The sequence below is a fragment of the Salmo trutta genome, chromosome 12, assembly GCF_901001165.1.
Source record: "Salmo trutta chromosome 12, fSalTru1.1, whole genome shotgun sequence".
Taxonomy (NCBI): Eukaryota; Metazoa; Chordata; class Actinopteri; order Salmoniformes; family Salmonidae; genus Salmo; species Salmo trutta.
This window is the reverse complement of record NC_042968.1, coordinates 68,119,163-68,139,119: the sequence shown is the minus strand read 5'-3', so window position 1 is coordinate 68,139,119 and position 19,957 is coordinate 68,119,163. Positions and strand designations below refer to the sequence as shown.

Here is a 19,957-nt window from a genome sequence, read left to right as displayed (position 1 = left end):
GACTTGTACCTCGCTCTAGTAACTAACTCCCCATCACTATGACAACTACAGCATGTGACCTGCCTCCATAGGTGTTATATTGTTTCTGGAAACAATAACATGATATCATAGCTTCAGACATCAAGGAGTGTGTAACTTAATCACAGCAACAACAACAAAAAAGTTCCAGCATGATCTGGTGTTGGTTTTCTTAAATAAAACCCAGAGAACCCCCATAGGGAACCTAAGGAACCATTTCAGTGGACAGCATCTGTGTCAGACAGAAGGTTAAGGGAGTAGACCTTCTCTACGGTCCGTATAGCAGCAGAAGGACAAGGACATTTAAACAGTTAGAGACACTCTCACTCGTCTGGACATCAGACACCATGACCACACACAGACCAAGACGAACAGCCTTAAAGATTTAATGAAGGTTTAGGTTTCCTTTTCAAGACCCATTAGGCAAACCTCAAACACATTAGACACATATTACATTTGCTATTGATACAATGCCTACAGAATATTGGAGAGCTATTGCCCACAATGACGGAGTGAGAATGTACAGCGGTATGTGTAGTAACACATACAGTACACACACAAAGATACAGAGCGCACACCTCTGAGCCTGTCGGCCCCCATTAAATAATGAAGAGGAGCTCATCTTCCACAGCCAAAACTACACCATCACACGCTCCTCCACCCTGTCAAGTAGAAAACACATGCATAAAACATAGCAACCAGTATCTTTTTTTTTTTAAGTGCAATCATAATATTACAATCTCATTTTTCCAACCAATACTATTCCAGAAAGGATTCCACCTTCAATGATAAAAGTAAACCCCCAGGTCATCATCAACAGCTTTCATGCCAACGTAGTCATCATTCTAAGTCTGAAAACTTCCGTGCTTCAAAATTACTCCGATGATTTTAAATCAATATTTAATGCATTTCTGCCGTGAATTGTGCATGAGTATTTAATGTTAATGCTTCTAGTCTGGAGGATGCACTAATATCACTTTAAGGGGAAGTTTACCCGTTTTTTGTTTTGTTACAGAGAAAATCGTTTTTTAAAAATATTTTGCTGAGTCATGTTTGAATTATGCTGTTTACAACATCAATAACAACAACAACAAAAATAGTATTGAAATATGGATTTATGGGACAGTGGAACCTTTTAAAAAATATTCATTTGTGCAGAAACATTCAGAATGGCATTCTGATGTAGTAGGAGTTGTTTTGTAGTGTTTTCAAACATACTTTGGACACATTTTCATAATGCATTGTAATCAATGGGCAAGTTTTGACTAATGGGGGAAAAAAATAAATAATAATAATATATATATATATATATATATATATATAAATATATAAAAAGTGGTTTCGGGATGAACTACAATCACAAAAACTGTGAAAAAAGTATATATGTAAAAATGTCAGACAGGACAGAAGGAATGTATAGTCTGTGCTGAAAAAAAAACACTACAATCATGTAAAGCCACTCAGTCAATGGATATCACAAGATCTTGAAAAGACAAACAAATACACGGTTTGTATGCCCGTTTTGCAGGGGAATACAGCTACATGTCACCTTGACTTGTGCACAAATCAGCAAGGAACATAGATCTGATAAGGTGGCGACGAAAACAAATGATCAGTCAGAGCAGTCTCCAGCCTGCCACCTACTGGACAAGAAGGATATTATCATTGGGTTTGTGATAATCTCCCGTGGGCACCCAGTTGACCAAATGACACGAGATTTTACTTCTGGGTTAATAACGATTAGGTTTGTGTACAAAGAGGTGTTTTGTTTGAGAATCCGATGGTTTAGCAATCTTAGAAAATAAAGTGTGAGGAAATTGAATTTGTGTAAAATAAAAAGTACCTCCCTGTATCTCATGCCTCCCTGTACCCTAGCCTTAACACAACTGTGTCACTTGACAAGGACAAACAGTGTTTCTCACCACTTAATGATATATTGTAATAGTGTACAATTGATTGATATTACTGATCAACCCATACAATTTACTTATGAACTACGCAGACTAGCAGGTAGACTAGCCAATGGACAAATAAACCTATCATGTAACTTGTAATGTAGGTACATTTGTTTATACTCTGTCAGCATTGGTGTAAAATACTTAAGTAAACATACTTGAAAGTACTACTGAAGTTGTTTTTTGGGGTATCTGTACTTTATTTGACTATTTATATTTTTGACAACTTTTACTTCACTACATTCCGAAAGAAAAGGTAATTTTTACTTCATACATTTTCCCTGACACCCAAAAGTACTCGTTACATTTTGAATGCATAGCAGGACAGGAAAATTGTCTAATTCACACACTTATCAAGAGAACATCCCTGGTCATCCCTACTGCCTCTGATCTGGCAAACTCACTAAGCACAAGCTTTGTTTGTAAATTATATCTTAGTGTTAGAGCGTGCCCCTGGCTATCCGTAAATTTAAAAAAATACAAATTATGCCGTCTGGTTTGCTTCATGTAAGGAATTTTAGCAATTAAATTTACTTTTGATATTTAATTATTTTTAAAGCAAATACTTTTAGACTTTTCTCAAGTAGTATTTTACTGGGTGACATTTTCCGTTAAGGTATCTTTAGTTTTACTTAAGTATGAAAATTGGGTATTTTTTCCACCACTGTCTGTCAGAGAACTGGCAATCACAAGAGGTCCAACTCATTGCCCAGAGATTTCTCTCTCCCGCATGGTGTTTGGGGGCCTTTTATAGTAATCCACATGGTGCCTGCTGTGTCTGTGACCCCTGGGTTGTTCTGTAGCTGAACACGTGCAGCTTGTTTTAGGCTGATTATGCCTGCCTGCCCAACAGTGTGCATCTAAACATACTGTACTGGTGGAAGCTGAGGGTGAGTATTTCATGTGAGAGAAGGCCACGCAGCTGCAAATCAGGTTGCCAGTCTCTATATTTACCCATTAGCAGAGACACACAGTGGTGTTGTCAGTCAAAATATAAGTAACTTAATGTATGTTCCTCTGAATGACTCTGTCAAGCCGACAATTATTGTCAGCAGTAATCATGCGCCTATGAACCTGAGTTACACTGTTACCACTGAGACGGTTTTCCCTAGCAGGAAGCCCACTGTGAACAGTTCACCCTGGACTATCAGATCAAATACAAATACAAATATCACTGTCATGTCTACCTCCGATAAGCCTCTCAGTAAAGCAATTAAAAACAATCAAGCAACCAGAAAAGTGTGAAAATAGGTCACATTAACATACAGTGCCTTCAGAAAGTACTCAGACCCCTTGATTTGTTCCACATTTTGTTAAGTTACAGCCTTATTCAACAATGGATAAAGAAAAGAAAATCCTCAGCAATCTACATACAACACCCCTATAATGCATTTTCTTTTGCAAATTTATAAAATATAAAAAAACAGAAATACCTTATTTACTTAAGTATTCAGACCCTTTCCTATGAGACTCGAAATTGAGCTCAGATGCATTCTGTTTCCATTTTCCATCCTTGAGATGTTTCTACGACTTGATTGGAGCCCACCTGTGGTGAATTCAATTAGACATGATTTGGAAAGGCACACACCTGTCTATATAAGGTCCCAAAGTTGACAGTGCATGTCAGAGGAAAAACCAAGCCGTGATGTCCAAGGAAATGTCTGTAGAGCTCCGAGACATGATTGTGTCGAGGCACAGATCTAGGGAAGGGTTCCAAAAAATGTATGCAGTACTGAAGGTCCCCAAGAACACACTGGCCTCCATCATTCTTAAATGGAAGTTTGGAACCACCAAGACTCTTCCTAGAGCTGGCCGCCCAGCCAAACTGAGCAATCGGGGTAGAAGGGCCTTGATCAGGAAGGTGACCAAGAACCCTAGAGTTCCTCTGTGGAGATGGGAGAATCATCTCTGCAGCACTCCACCACTCAGGCTTTTATGATAGCGTGGCCAGACGGAAGCCACTCCTCAGTAAAAGGCACATGCCAGCCCACTTGGAGTTTTCCAAAAGGCACCTAAAGACTCTCAGACCATGAAAAACAATATTGTCTTGTCTGATGAAACCAAGATTGAACTCTTTGGCCTGAATGCCAAGCATCACGTCTGGTGGAAACCTGATGAAGAGAGCAAAGTACAGAGAGATCCTTGATGAAAACCTGCTCCAGAGCATTCAGGACCTCAGACTGGGGTGAAGGTTCACCTTCCAACAGGACAACGACGCTAAGCACACAACCAAGATAACAAAGGAGTGGCTTTAGGACAAGTCTCTGAATGTCCCTGAGTGGCCCAGCCAGAGCCCGGACTTGAACCCGATCGAACATCTCTGGAGACCTGAAAATAGCTGTGCAGCGACGCACCCTATCCAACCTGACAGAGCTTGAGAGGATCTGCAGAGAAGAATGGGAGAAACTCCCCAAATACTGGTGAACGTTTGATATATAGGACACTTTAGTAATGCAGTTATTGAACAGTTGTCAGTCAATTTAGATTCATACTTATCAATTATCTTCCTTCACCTACAGATTTTCTGTTTGTGTGACAGAATGAAGTGAAATACAGACAGTCTTTCACAAAATACCATGCACTTTAAAATGTTTGCTTTTTTCATATCCAGAACAATTACTTTTATTCATGTAAACTGTCCACATTTTAAAAGGAAATGTATTTTGATATAAATAGCGCCTGATGTGCTTTCTTTCATACAAGTATGGACTAATGAACAAGGGAGTCTCTTCAAATCATTTACAAGACCTAACCCACTGCAGGCAGAAAGCCATTACCAAAAGGGACTTGAGTTGGACTCTACCTCAAAGACTAGTGAACATCTCTGATATACACAGAGAGCTAACATCAATAACATACATGTCAATATCTCTGGCTCAAAGTAGAGGAGGTTGACAGTATCACTACTTATCTTTGTGAGAGGTATTGACAAGCGGCAGCAATTGGGGATCCTTAATAAATACAAATACAGACTTAAAAAGCAGCACCTCCACAGTTGCCATAGCAGGAGGGAGAAAATGACACTCAATCGAGTTTTGCCCCTCTGCATATTAAAATACCATGGGCAGTGCAGCAAGCCAATGCAATTATGTACTGATACTTGCAAAGCCATTGAATTCTTAGAGACATGGGTAAATGCATCACTTTCACTGTTGCGACATGTTAAAAGCTTCAACGTGAAAACAGATTACAATAGCTGATGGCATCAACATTAAATAAAATGGCCACGGGTTACATGATACTATATCTCTGTACATCATTTTATTTACATGATACAATTTTGCAGTAATGTGTAACAAGATTATATGCGCAGTACATAAATATAATGATGGTTTGTACAAACTTGCATAACTAAAAAGGGTTAAAAAGGTTAAAACATAGATATTAAAGTGAAATCTCACAGCCCTACAGCGTGAACAGCAGGACCAAATAAAACAGAAAAAACGAAAATAATCTAAATCAAGAGTGAGTCCACTGGACCAGTTCTGACTACTGAGGAACACAAGCACTTACTTGCACACATACACAATACTCATCCACCATCCATCCAAGTCTACTGGACTACACTTGTGTTTAATACATAGCATGTGACACGCTCTCCACAATATAATCAAACATATCAGCACACATACATTAAAAATTAACAAAACACAGAAGTGAAACATTGATCAAAAGATTAGTGGACCTAACCCTTCCAACCTCAGCAATCTGGTTCATTTAGGCTTTTTGTCATTGATACAACAACCCATGCAAAACACCCCATATCCTCATAAAAAACATGGACACGAGAAGGGAGGAAAAAAAGAACACAGAAAGGGCATCAACACTGTCACATGACCTGAGTGGCTGGATGAGTGAGGTCAAATGACCCGACCTTGATCACATTGCAGGAAGTCTTCCTCCAATTTCCCATCCACCCAGTCAGAGGCAGCGCCAAGTTTCCCCTTCAAATGAGCATCACAGCATCAAACTTAAATACTTCTTTAGGAAATAATCTTTAACGGATACAAGTAAACCTAAGCAATGTTTTTTTAGTGCAGCACACATTGCCAGAAGAATGAACCAGTGGAGCAGGCTTGTATGACACAATGATATTCGGTTTGATTCAGATGCATCTCTGATGAGAGCCAATAAGGTTGGAATAGAACACATCCATCCAGCCATCGTCCAAGTGTCAGGGGTCTGGCTGCTTTCCCCATGCCTACTGGATGATAACTTCATCAAATCAGATTCATAAGCTCCTCCAAGATGTTTTTTAGTTGACTAATAAATCAAGCTTCTTTTTTTGCGTCACTACTTCACATCTTATCTCACAATAGGGAAATGTGCTTGAGGACCTCCCCTGAACCGAGGCCCCATGCAGCACAGAAACAAACATGTCTGATAGTACATATAAAACAGACTCCACGAGGACACCATGACACATTATGAGATAAGTTGAGCAAAAACAGCTATTTCCAACATATGCCAGCTGTGACCTGCCACTGCGGGAGTGATCCGGTCAGGGCTGTAACAGTCTCATAGGCTAGTGTCCCCCCCCATCCTCAGAAATCTCAACAATACACAGAGATAGCCAGTCACAAAAGTAGTTAACACATCAGATCGCCTACTTGACAACAATCAGACTCCCCCATAAACAGTGAGAATTAAGCCAGGTCCAGGCGTAACCGGAAAAGCAAAATTTCTAGTCTGTAGTATATGCATATATATATATTTTTTTACATTTTTGATCTTTCTCATTTTCTTTAATCATAAGCACAGACACCGACAGAATACAAAAGAAAAAATGTGATCGTTCATGCATTGCAGGAAACTGGACCCCCTCCATACTGTAATTTAAAAAACTAGTCCTTTAGAACGCAGGTCAGCACGAGTCCTTTTTTTGAATCCAATCACTCAATGTTCAAGGTCAAAGTGAGAAAAGGTCTTATATTCTCTGGATCTTGTCGGCCACCACCACAGGGTTCTCCTTGCGGATCTTGGCGGCGGCCTCTGCTTTGTAGTCGTACGGGCAGTTGTGCTTGTCTGAGTAACGGTGGAGTCCACAGAACAGGTTCCCACAGCGGCAGTCAAAACCTGGCAGATTAAAAAAGGTACAGTGAGTCACACTAATAGACCTGGCTCATATCAACTCATAGAAGCACATGATAAGCCACAGCCTTCTTCAGCTGTAACTGACTGAATAAGCAGTAATGGAATGTTTGTCATCACCTGTAAGGCCAACCTTCTTGCGGCACATGAAACACCTGTTCTTCTTCGGTTTGGGGGGTTCGGGTAATTTGGATTCGTTACTTCCAGCCGCACTGGGAGGGGAAGCGGAGGCGATGGGCTGAGTGACCACTGGAAAAATAGGGGAAAGCAAAATAAGACCTCAAAGCTGGCCCAAAGAATATTCACAACCACCTCCCATCACAGGCCTGTAACCACTCACACGTGACCCCCCCCCCCCCCCCATGAGGCTCTGAACACCCATATGAGTCAGACACCCACCAGGTTCTGCAAGCTCTGCTTTAGGCGATACTCCTTCCTCCTCACAGGAAATGCTCATCTCGGTCATCTGTTGGGTAACAGGAAGTGCTGCTCCTGCCCCACTACAGCGAGAGAAAGAGAAGCTACAAAGTTTTACTCCAAATCGTCCACTTCATAGTAGCCGTCTCACTCAGATGTAATGATATAACAAACGTGGTGCAAGATAAGCGACAGTCATTTGGTGTGGATTGGTCTTAAAGAATTGTTTCCATGGTCATTTCTAAGTAGCAACAGACAATCACCTGGCAGCTTCGGCATCAGCTTCAGCGGCAGCAGCGGCAGCATTATTCAATGTGGCCTCAATTCTCTGGATGGCAGAGGCCTCCATTGTGGGGCTACTGGAGACACTGCCACCTAAATGAGACAAATTATTGGATTTACTAGGAGAAAAGGTCATGACCGCAAACCTGAGTCTTAAGGCATCTACTTCTCAAACAGATAAAAATGAACAAAAACGATGAACAGTTTATGGAGGAATGGCAGATCTTACCCATTGCACTCAGGGGGCTCACTCCTCCATTGTTCTGTCTGGTCAGGTGGTCCTTATAGCAGACAGAGCACATGCCACTGGTCCTGGGGTTTCCAAAGAAACCACAGCCGGTAGCACAAAGCATGGGCGCTTGGCTCTGATTGGTCTCCTGTGCCATCTCTGCTGGGTAAATTGCCCTGGACAGAATCAAACAGACACGCTCATTAGAGAGTGAGACGTGTGGCCTACAAAAAGTCAGGCAGAATTTCATCCGTCAAAAACAGAGAGACAATGGTTCTCTTTTTTTTGGGGGGGGGGGGTCGTTTTATGACATATGGCTGGCTGAGCCCCTTTAATGATTCTAGTACAGTTATTAGCCTATCATTTGACAAAATGTCTAAACATAACCAATTGTTAGTGAGACAAAGCTGTATACAGTATTTTTCCAGTCACGCATCAGACAACATTCAGTACACAGATTACCGATAGAAGATAATGAACCCTTAACGAAGAAGCAATATTATATTCCAGCATTTTAATCTCGCTGGGCTGTCCTGGCATCTCTCTGGCCTTGAACTGCTTACCGCCATTCTAAAAGCACTGCCACTTCAACAGTTGAACCTGAATGATCTCGCTCGCCCTGTACGTCAGGGTCAGAGTGGGTTTATTTTGAGCCACATTGAAAGTTCTCTAAATCAGAGATTTTATCTCCACCTTTTGATAGCCTCACTGTCCGCAGTTCAGTTTTTTTACAGCTTCATACGTTTAATCACCATCTGTTTCAAGTCACTCTTTCTGCACTGAGTGAATCAGTGCGGTCTAGGCCTAGTTAAGAGTTAAACATCGAGATAACGTCGCCGGTGGGCTCATCACAGTCAATATGCAGCTGCCTGCATTGTTATCGTCAACACAAGGTCAACAGACAAGACAGGACTCTTTAAACAGCGGGTGGGATGTGCAGTCTTCAATCATAGGCAAGAAACAACTTGTCCCTCTGGTTGAATCACTCACTATCACAGCCAGAGACAAAACAAAGCGACCTATGAGACTCGGCCCAACCAATCAGCTAACGATTTTCAACTGGACACAAAATTAACAGTCAGTTAGCATTAGCCAAGCTATAGCCCACTAATATTTTCATGGGAAGATTAACTTTCAAGCAAGAGTGGGGGGCGGGCCACAGAAATAATGAATTAAATTACTATGGCTGGGGCAGTTGTATCAGTCAGAACCAAATGGGCCCCATGCAAAAAAAACAAAAGCCAACAGTATACGCCATGCTTTTTTTGCGAAATGCGTCGGACGGTTTCCCCGGAAATGCACTGCAATCGCCCCATCACGTGTTACTGCTGACTACAGTGTTCTTCACCGTCCCGTGCTGCGTTCCTAACCAAGTGGGACGTGGGAATTTATCACCATAGAGTTAAATAGGAATCTAGATGGATAAAACCCATTTGGTATGGCGGGCTTCCACCGTTTTAAATGTAGTCAACTTGGTGGGACCTCCTATGGGTGAAGGAAGGACCACATGATTCCATCCAGGGTCATCAGGAGGAATCAGACAATTAATTATACTTGTGCGCAAACATTCAATAAGTGTAGGAGGCAGTAAATCGCCATCATTGGCTTCATACTGGATTAAAACACGCTAGGATGACAGTATGCACCCTTTCAGTTTGTTTGCCAACTTGTAGAAGTAAATTGACTACTTCAAAATGGATATGTTTTCAACGGTGCTGCTGGTGCGTTCAGACGCAATAATGGGACACACAATATCTATGTTTACCACATACGACTGGGAAAATCTCTTTCAACGGCCCTCCAACTGATAATTATTAGGACTGCGACAGAATTTTACACCAAATCCAAACCTTTGAAAACCTGCTGTATGTATGCAAGACGTGTGCTATAGCTTGGAAAATACACAGAACAAAAATATTTTTAAAAAGCAGCATGTAAAGTGTTGGTCCCATGTTTCATGAGCTGAAATAAAAGATCCCAGAAATGTTACGAATGCACAAAAAAAAAAAAAAAAAAAAAAATTCTCTCAGATGTTGTGCACAAGTTTGTTTAGATCCCTGTTAGTGAGCATTTCGCCTTAGTCAAGATTATCCAGCCAATGACAGGTGAGGTGCGGGGGGCTTCCTTAAACCGACATCCACGTCTTCGGCGCCTGGGGAACAGTGGGTTAAATCTATTGGTCATGGGTTGTAGGTTTTTGGGCTATTTCTCTTAAAATATATATTTCACTGTGACCTGCTCCAGACTGTCAGGTAGATGCTGAGTGAGTGGTGGGGAGGGCCTGAGGGGTGTGTGTGTGGGTTGAAAAACCACTACAGTTATTGGCTGAATCACGTGAGCGAGAAGAGAGTGAGCAGCACACACACATTGTGACATCTATTTACCAGTTGTAGGTAGGCTATTTAGATTGTCATTATGGAGACACCTATTTCCAACCCCTTTTCCAGAAAACATTAAAACTCTAGAACTGATGCACATCAAGAAATAATGGAGACAAAGCACTGGAAAATGATTTTGGGCGCATGACAAATCCACTCAGAGGAGGTTTAAAATGCATTCTAATGTTGACTGCTGTCAAGCGCAGTGATTCATGCATGCTCAATTCTTGGAGGTTGCCAGAGTGGAAATCTAAAATGGAAGTTGTGGAACTCCCTCGCGTGGTTCTTTTTTTTTGTGTGTGTGGGAGGGAGTCCTAAATGTAGGCTAAATGTGGATAATTATACATTTGCCTCTGTTGGCCATCAAGTAGCCTATTAACGTATACACCGTTGAAATTACAATATCAATTTGTGCCACCTGTATAGCCTACCTGGAGCCGGCAAACCAATTTAATAAATAGTCTACAACTTCAGTTTATTGTAGCCTGATGTTCTTATGAACACATTAGATTGATGGTAACAGTAGTCAGATTAGGCTACAGAAAAAAAGAAAACATAGGAACATTGGCTGTTGACAACATATTGAGTTAGTCTGTTCATTTTAACTAAGTAAGCTGCTAAATCGTTTAGTTTAATCTAGTCTACATCTTGTCTAGGCTACTGTAGACTGAAATAAGATGTGGTCCTATAGGCTACCTGACTTTATCTAAGCAAACTATGGCATTTAATTAGAATCATAAACCCAGATTTTAGTCTGTGCCCAGGCCTATTGAAATGACAAGTAAATCTCGCAAATGGGCCATTTATAAGAGTTTAGTCTTAACATCTAGCGCATAAGAACAATTGCCAGAAAATAGCCTAACATTAGTTTATGTTCATCCAAGTGTTTCTTGCTCAGAGATTGAGATCCTCTGTCCAACTTTCATATGTCAAACTCCTGACAGATTTATCTATAGTTATGCACATGCTCAAAGGGGATTTATTTACAAATATAAACCTGGTTTGAGCCCCGAATGCAGATTGGCTGAAAACAGTGGTATATCAGACCATATACCACAAGTATATCAAAACGGTACTTATTACTGTTCTAATTACATTGGTAACCAGTTCATAATAGCAATAAGGCACCTCGGGGGTTTGTGGTATATGGCCAACATAACACAGCTAAATGGCTGTATCCAGGCACTCTGCGTTGCGCTTAACAGTCCTTAACCGAGGTATATTGGCAATATACCATACCTCCTTGTGCCTTATTGATTAATCACAACATCAAGCGAGTTAATAAATCGACATCCATTGATGGAAAATGATCTGGCAAGTTTAATAAGGGCAAATTCTTTGCTTGTCACATTCAAAATCCTTTATTACGTCATGCCATAGCTTGCAATAATTATTTTGAGGAACCCCGAATTTTGCTTCTAATGTCTTTACAAGTTAATATGATATTCCTTCTTCATTACCTCGATAACGGTATGAAAAAAAATGCTCATTGTATAGATATGGCAACTCCTCCCTTGCTGTAAAAAAATCAAATAGGCCTAGTTTTCAGGTCATTTGGGCAGGTTTGATTGGTCACTGGGCAAAAAATGTTTTGCTTGAACTGGCAGCCCTGGATGTGACTAAGGGCGTCTCTTCGCTATCAGTTGAAGCAGCAGACTCAAACTAACATCGAAAAACAACTGAGCTGTTACCCACTGGGAACAGATGTCAGTTCAACGTTTAGTTTTGCTTTAAGTGAAATTACGATAAAATTCCTTTCCATTGATGACATTTTTGCAAATCCAATCATTTTCCCCATCATAGATATTTTTTTGTAGAATGACATAGAAACAAAGTTGATTCAACCAGTTAGTGTAACAGTGGTGTTACTCTTCAATTAAAATATATTACAAAAATAAAGTATTACCTATACCAATTAAAAGAGTGTTGCAGGGTGAGGCCCATTGAAACTATGCATTAACAAATTCCATGACAGGTTTTTAAATATCTTAATGGTAGCTCTTTAGAATACTTTGGTTTAAGCAAATATTTACGCTCGCTCTCTTACAATGCTGTTACACAAGTTCTCTGTACATTTAAATTAGGGATATCACCTTTTGCTGTGACAGATCTTTCAACATCTCATAAATGTCTGTCTTTTCAGTCCAGCTCTCACAAACACAGCCTGATTAAACACATACGTTCCTCAATGAATTAGTCATTGTGATTACTTGGGCTAAGCTTTAGTTTGTGTTGTACCTCACCAGACCGATCAAACTCTAAAGTGCCTGCTTGTCATTTCTGTAACCACTTCAAAACACAGTACCAGCCAAAAGTTGACACCTACTTATTCAACGCGTTCTAAAACCCTTGAATGAGTAGGTGTGTCCAAACTTGACGAACTGTACTTTGAAAACAGCCACTGCAGCATTTTTCTAATAGAAATCGCAACTCGCACGTACTCAACTTTTTATTCGCACATGTAATGCTCGCATTAGAGCCCTGCAAATTGACCGCCTGCCAATGTGGCTGGTAAAATCTGCATTCGTAGCCTCCAATACCTAAATCTACTCTCATTTGGCAGGTGTTCATTTTATGCCCTGCTAGACTGCCATTTTTAAGTGTTGCCATATATTTTCAAGCAGATTTAAGTCACCACCAACTAGGCCACTCAGGAACGTTCAATGTTGTCTTGGTAAGCAACTCCTGTGTATATTTGCCTTGTGTTTTAGGTTATTGTCCTGCTGAAATGTTATTGTCCATGCTGATGACAAGCATAGCCATAACATGATGCAGCCTCCACCATGCTTGAAAATACTATGAGCGGTACTCGCTTTGTATTCAGGTCAAAAATAACCTCCACATTTTGCAAGCCATTGGAAAACCTCGCTTGGTCGTTGTGGTTGAATTTGTGAAATTCACTGGTCAACTGAGGGACCTTACAGATAATTGTATGTGTGGGGTACAGAGATGAGGTAGTCATTTATAAATCATATGAAACAGTTGTTGCACAGAGTGAGTCCATGCAACTTGTGACTTAAGCAAACAACTTATTTAGGCTGGCAATAAAAGGGGTTGAATATTGTCATTTGAACATTTTTAAACATATCTATAAAAAAAAAAAATCCACTTTGACATTATGGGGTAGTGTTTGACATCCATTTTAAATGCTGGCTGTCATCACAAAATGTGGAAAAAGTCAAGGGGTGTGAATACACGTCCCATCTCCAGTCTGAAGTAGTCAATTTTCTTTCTACTACTTCTTAGTTGGCAAACAAACTGAAAGGGTGCATACTGCCAGCTAGAGTGTTTGAACTGGTATAAAGCCAAGGTTGGCGATTGACTGCCACCTATAGTTATGGAATGTTTGCTCACAAGTATAATTCCTTGACTGATCACTCCTGATGACCCAGGTTGAATCATGTAATCCCTCTTCGCCCATAGGAAGGCCCACCCAGTTGGCTACTTTAAAATCGTGTGGAAGCCCTCAATGGCAATGCCAAAACAGGTTTCATCCATCTAGAGCCCTCGAACTCTGGTGGCAAATTCCCACCACACTGACTCACATGGACAGGGGTATTCGCTTTCGCCTGTTACAAGCAGGGTTGACACGCTGATCTCAAACAACCTCGCTAGCCAACAGCTCGGGTGACTATTTTTAGGCAACCCTGGAAGCCCCACTAAGGTTTGGTTACATCACAAAAGGCCGGCTGGCACAGCAAGATTGTGCATTGGTTGTTTATTTATACAGGAACGAATGTAGGGCGTTTAAAGTTTGTAATATATTTCTCAGTCAATCTTTAGCTACATACCAGCCGATTAAACTCAACTCCACAATACTATGGAGTTGCGCGGCGACTAGTGTGGGCGGACTGGAGATTCGACTTAACATAAAAAGAATAGCCCGCAGTTACAACATTATACTGTATTATGCCACGTTCAAAACAACTGGGGAAAAATTGTTTTGAACGGTCATCCATCTCCAGACCTGAAGCTCATCGACGTCATGAACACGGCATAATTGGGTGGTATTCTTTGTGTGCTAAAAATCAGTAGTTTGTTCGAATGTCGCTCAACTCCATTGTAAATCGTAACTGATAAGCCAACAGTCCTATGATGTTTAGCTATAAATAATATTATATGAAAATCAACATGAAGGAATATGTGCTGCCTGCCTACTGCCACGACCACCACCCCCCTACATTAGGGTCCAAGGACAAAGTTTACTTTATATCGAAATAACGTTAGCCAACTGACAACGTTATATAGACAATAACACTATAATGCATCTCAACATATAATAAATCCACACAAACAGACTGGCGAGCAAGCTGGAACGAAAGCTCAGGCCAACGATTCAGACACTGCAGCCAGTGGAGGCCTCGACTGCTCTGTAAATCCACTGAGTCATGCTAGCTAACGTTAGCTAGGGAAGATTGCCATTCCGACATCTAGCTAGGTAGCTAACGTACTGTACTAGATATAGCAATAAAGCTACGGCGTTGTTTCCTAACTATTCATGACATGATTATATTGCAGTAGCTAACTACCTAATGATCAATAATATATGATTCAACAATATATCCAACGTTAGCTAGCGAAATGTGGTTCTTCGCAAATCACCATTATTATGGCTTACTAGCTAGCTAACGTTAGCACTTTGTCATGTCTTTGTTCCTGCCACTCTTCCTGTTTTGGCAGTTTAAGATGAACAAATACTTTCGGTACACCAATAACTAATAACATACATCTAACGTACGTTAAATAAAACGGATGCCCATTTCGACAGACGTTGGTTGCTAGCTACGCTAACCATATAAAATATTCGAGGTTGAGGTTGCCTCGAGATGATCCGCACATCACACTCTCGTCAACCATCGTCGACCACGATGATGGAACTCAAATGGTTGCCGTTTTAGGTAGCTAGTTAACGTTAGTTAGCTGGCCAGTTCTGTGATGGTTACAGTAACTCCAATGTTCCCTAACGGTTGTTTTCCGTGGTGAAACTGTTCTGACCCCCCCCCGAAGAAAAAGCTAGATATACGTGACGCCAACTAACCATTTTCACTTCGTGGACAAAAACAGTAAGTTATCTAACAACGGTAGGTAGCCAGCCGTTTGCCCTTAATACTTCACCATACATTAATTAAACTGGATACAAATTGCTTAGACTGACCTGTATAGTTATGACATTTTACCTTAACTTGTAAAAGTAAAAACTAGCTGGTTGTAACGTTAGCTAGCTAATACATTTTCGATATCCTTTCACACTCACAGTAAACAACTGTTAGTTAGCTAAATTACAGTAGCTAACATTGGCTGGAAAAGATTTTTAAAGGCATTTCACTTACCTTATTATTGGTGTAGTTTTATAGTAGCTTAATTGAATAAGAGGGTTCTTGCTCCGTGGGTCGTTCGGTGTTAGAAAAGCCCTGGCAGACTCTCCGTTTCCCCTTTCTGCGTTACTAAGGGCTCCGTCAGAGTTTAATCCCACCAGCTGGCTAACCTAGCTACTGTTTTCCATCGGTTGTGCGTTTGTTGCCTTAGTAAGAGGAGGCGTGGCAATATACGTCATGGAAGATAGCGACCCTATGGTTGGAGGAGAGAAAGGTAGGGACACCCCTTTTCGGTCGTCGCGAATATTTTAAACACATACAGGACAAGTGTTAGGTACAATGTAACCATTGTGAAGACCGGCAGTGGATGTTTTGGAAATCAGTGAATTTGAGCAGTCAACGCCCCCAAAAACCATCGGTAATCATTCGTCATCGTTTTTGCATCAATCGTGGCTTGGACACGGTGTAACAGCAAAACAACCGAGTAAACAATGACAATGAATTAGGTAAGTAAATCATGTCGAACGTGAGTAATACCTTGTTGACGTTACACAATGTCATACTAATGTTAGCACTGACTCTTGTAAAGAAAATATTGGGTATAGTTTAATTTCAGTAATGGCATTGAACAATCATTTGAACAATATAAGACCACAAGAAAAGGAAAAAGCACAGAACAAGACAATATAAAATATGAGGGTTATCAGGGCCCTAGCCTTTTGGGGGACCTAAGCGAGAGAACATTTTTGAAGTATTACAGCTAATTTCCTGTAATTCTACCCATTCTGGCACAGGTTGAGATAAGTTAAGCAAATTTCCTGCACATCTACACATTTTGACTGGTAAATGAGTGTCACAGAGGCTCTCCACATGGCAAAAACTGACTCGCTCCTTTGTTCTCATCCTGCTAGATCTATCCGCTGCCTTCAACACCGTGAACCATCAGATCCTCCTCTCCACCCTTTTAGGACTGGGTGTCTCAGGCTCTGCTAACTCTTGGATTGCATCCTGCCTGGCAGGCCGCTCCTACCTGGCGATGTGGAGAAGATCTGTGTCTGCATCAAATACTCGCACTACTGGTGTCCCCGAGGGCTCGGTTCTAGGCCCGCTCCCTCTGTCTATACACCAAGTCACTCGGACTCTGTCATATCCTCACATCAGGGATGGACAATTTTGATGGGGGAGGGGGCCACAAACAAATCTGAACTCCTCATGAGGGGCTGCAATTGCACACTGGTCTGTGTACCCAGATCCATACCCCCCACATTGCAAGCAAAACATGTGTCCCCACTCTTGACAGCAGATAAATAAATACAACATTGTTTGCAATCTACACATTTTGCCATGGGGTGGAGAGAAATTGATCAGTTTTACAGCAAATTTTCTGCCATTCTACACATTTTGCCATGGGGTGGAGACAATGTTACAGTTTTAAAGCAAGTTTGCTACCATTCTACATATTTTGCCATAGGGTGGAGAGAAATGTTTACAGTTTTTAATATATCTGAGTGAGACAGACTAACAGAATCAATGGGGGCCTCCCCGCAGGCAATTTGACCATGATAAGTTTAGATAGTTGAGCGGCCAGCTAATTAGCAATAAAAAAAAATGCAAGTGACCTTGGACAACACCTTGTCATTCTCTGCAAACATCAAAGCGGTGGCTTCTGCAGGGTCATGCTCTACAACATCCATAGAGTATGACCCTACCTCACACAGGAAACAGCACAGGTCCTAATCCAGGCACTTGTCATCTCCCGTCTGGACTACTGCAACTCGCTGCTGGCTGGGGTCCCTGCTTGTGCCATCAAAGCCCTGTAACTTATCGAGAATGGATCCCCCCCCCCCAACAAAAAACCTTTAGTGAACTAACACTCTCACATGACTTCCTCGCCCACCCACATACATAACTTAATCAAGGCTTTTCCGGCTCTTTTGCACTATAATGTGATCAGAGGTGATGAGCGCAACAAAATGATGACATTTTCACTCTGGTTTATAGACAAAAGGTATCCAAGTTGATTAAGAGACCATTGATACAATGGGAGGGGGTGAGAGAAAAGCTTGGTGATTTCAGTGTCTGATGTCTTAAGCACTCAGCAAAAACCATTAGCTAACATACTAACATGTATTAAAAATAATCCAGAAAATGTGTATTTCGCCATGCTGAATGCTAGATGTCACTGAAATGTAAAAATAATCCATTATTCATTTGTTTGGCCCAACATTTAACAGCGCTTGTGCGGCAGATAGCTTAGCAGTTACAGCTTTGGGACAATAAGGGGGGGGGGGGGGGGGGGGGGGGGTCGTGTTAAATGTGTTATACACATTTCGGTTTAATGCATAGTTGTGCAACTGACTAGGTATCCCCTTCCCCACTTGCATCTAAACAATTGACAATTAACTTTTCTTAGTCCTATAAATCTGAAAGAAAACATTTCGAACAGTGTTTCGAACAGTATATACAAAATATCTATTAATTTGACGAGAGTATATAAAAACAAACAAATAAGTTGCGCAAATGTGTAAGGTCATGTCAAAATAAACTGATTGTGCATACTTTTTTTCTGTCAAACCCAAAATTAGGGCACCAGGTGGCAGAGAGCTCAGAAATGCGTTAACTGGTGATTTCACTACTTGACCTTGCGGCGGACACAGCGTCTGGTGAATGCCTTCTCGTCCCACTTGAGGGGGGGGGGCAGCATGTGAGGTCCGTTATGGACACACAGGACGGTCATCTCATCTGCATACTGGAGGTTCTGCAGGAGCTGGAAAGAGAGAAACACACACAGACACACTGGGTGCGGTCGACCACATCCATAGATCCATTTGGTCTAGTCGGTGACCAGTCGGGGATGCAAATGAAAAGGGACATGAGACTTCTCTCTAACCATTGAATCGTACACACGTTATGTTATCAGTTTGTGAGTGTGAGATACGGGGGTACAGAGAGTTTTCCAACATTTTAATAAAAACTTTTAGAAACAGTAGCTGCTACTGTTTGTTGACATTGCCATATTGATCGGAGCCTTGCTATCAGAAAACCACTGCTGTGTCTGACATTCGGCTGTCACAGAGGCACCTCCCTCTAAGGATGGGCATGAGTAATCAAACAGGTGTCAAAACTATCTTTAACCAGAGAGCTACATTTTGTATTGAAGACAACATTCATTTGCTTTGACTTTAGCAGTTTGCATTGGTTAGCCTAGGCTATAACCTCCCTAAACATAACACTGAAAATATGCAAAAACATTTGTTTAATAAAGACAAACAGCGTATTTATCAGAATCATTAAGCCTAGGCCTACTCACCAAACAGATGCCGTGGTCGTAATTCATCCCCATGCAGTGTTTAATGTGGAATTGTTACATTTTGAAAATCCCAAAGTACAGGCAGAATAAACTAAATCCCTCGTTGAGATTAAGTTCCAGACGCGAGATGCGCAGCACAAAAATATTCTGTTCCATTTTTATCCTGTTATATATTACATGTGTTTTTGTTTTACTATAAAATAGGTGTCTTGACTGTGATAAGGGCTTGGGAAATAATAGTGTCTTGTCTGCTAAATAAACAAAACAAGGCTATGCCATTGCACAGCCATAGGATTTTACAAGCAAGTGCCACTGCTGAGGTTACTGCTTTTTTGAAGATTGTTTTCTAACATATAACATAGTTGTTATTACAGCTTCAAAAAATGAATCTTAAAAAATGCCCTTTTTTTATTGACTGGATAGAGATATATCTTTCTTTGGGCAATTTGGTTATGATAAATGGTTATGACACATTTTTTCCAATGAGGGCCTTGTCTAAAAGTAGCTCTTTTTATTTTATTTGAGTATTTGAAGAAGAAAAAATAATGCAAAAAAAAAAATCCACCCTAGACTTCCCTCAACTTTTGTCTAGTCTACAGTCCGCTTCTTTAGCCATACTTGTCGCAACACACCCACTCACTAAACAGTAAGTCACCACCTAAGCAGTGTGACACTTACCTTAGGTGTGATGAAAAAGTACTGGGAGGTAGTCTCCTTGCAGGCTGTCCATATCACAATGTCAAAGACTCTCCTCTCATTGACTGGGTCCATACCCTGGTTGGAATAGGAAGAAAAAGCCTGTGTGAATACAGTTCGGATATTTAGGTGATTTAGCACTCTTAGCGGCAAGTTGGTGTTAGGGATGAGAATTGCCAGGGACCGTACGATACATGGGAGCCGATACGATATGTATTGCGATTCTATACAGTACCAGTCAAATGTTTGGACACACCTACTCATTC

General features: G+C 41.0%; 1 protein-coding gene, 1 long non-coding RNA gene and 1 pseudogene across 2 annotated transcripts; 1 reads left to right on the top strand and 2 right to left on the bottom strand.

Annotated features, from left to right (window-relative positions):
• Window positions 1-5,217: 5,217 nt before the first annotated feature.
• LOC115204040 (AN1-type zinc finger protein 5) lies at window positions 5,218-15,876 on the bottom strand. Its single transcript, XM_029769281.1, has 6 exons — window positions 15,701-15,876; window positions 7,993-8,168; window positions 7,745-7,856; window positions 7,464-7,564; window positions 7,185-7,313; window positions 5,218-7,049 (listed from the first exon to the last, which is right to left on the bottom strand). The coding sequence occupies exons 2-6, from the start codon at window positions 8,147-8,149 to the stop codon at window positions 6,901-6,903; spliced, it is 648 nt and encodes a 215-aa protein (XP_029625141.1). The 5' UTR covers window positions 8,150-8,168; window positions 15,701-15,876; the 3' UTR covers window positions 5,218-6,900.
• A 77-nt stretch (window positions 15,877-15,953) lies between these two features.
• LOC115204041 (uncharacterized) lies at window positions 15,954-17,303 on the top strand. Its single transcript, XR_003880298.1, has 2 exons — window positions 15,954-16,191; window positions 16,597-17,303. It is a non-coding gene; the product is annotated as an uncharacterized LOC115204041 (long non-coding RNA).
• Window positions 17,304-17,991: 688 nt separating this feature from the next.
• The window catches only part of LOC115202601 (structural maintenance of chromosomes protein 5-like), a 30,285-nt pseudogene continuing 28,319 nt past the window's right edge, over window positions 17,992-19,957 (bottom strand).

Bases quoted from the DNA above. Each gene is read 5' to 3' on its own strand.
- LOC115204040 (XM_029769281.1), bottom strand. From the start codon at position 8,149: ATGGCACAGGAGACCAATCAGAGCCAAGCGCCCATGCTTTGTGCTACC. The intron at 7,565-7,744 runs GTGATTGTCTGT...CTCTCGCTGTAG, and splicing joins GCTGATGCCGAAGCTGCCAG to TGGGGCAGGAGCAGCACTTC. The intron at 7,314-7,463 runs GTGGGTGTCTGA...CTATTTTTCCAG, and splicing joins AGCAGAGCTTGCAGAACCTG to TGGTCACTCAGCCCATCGCC.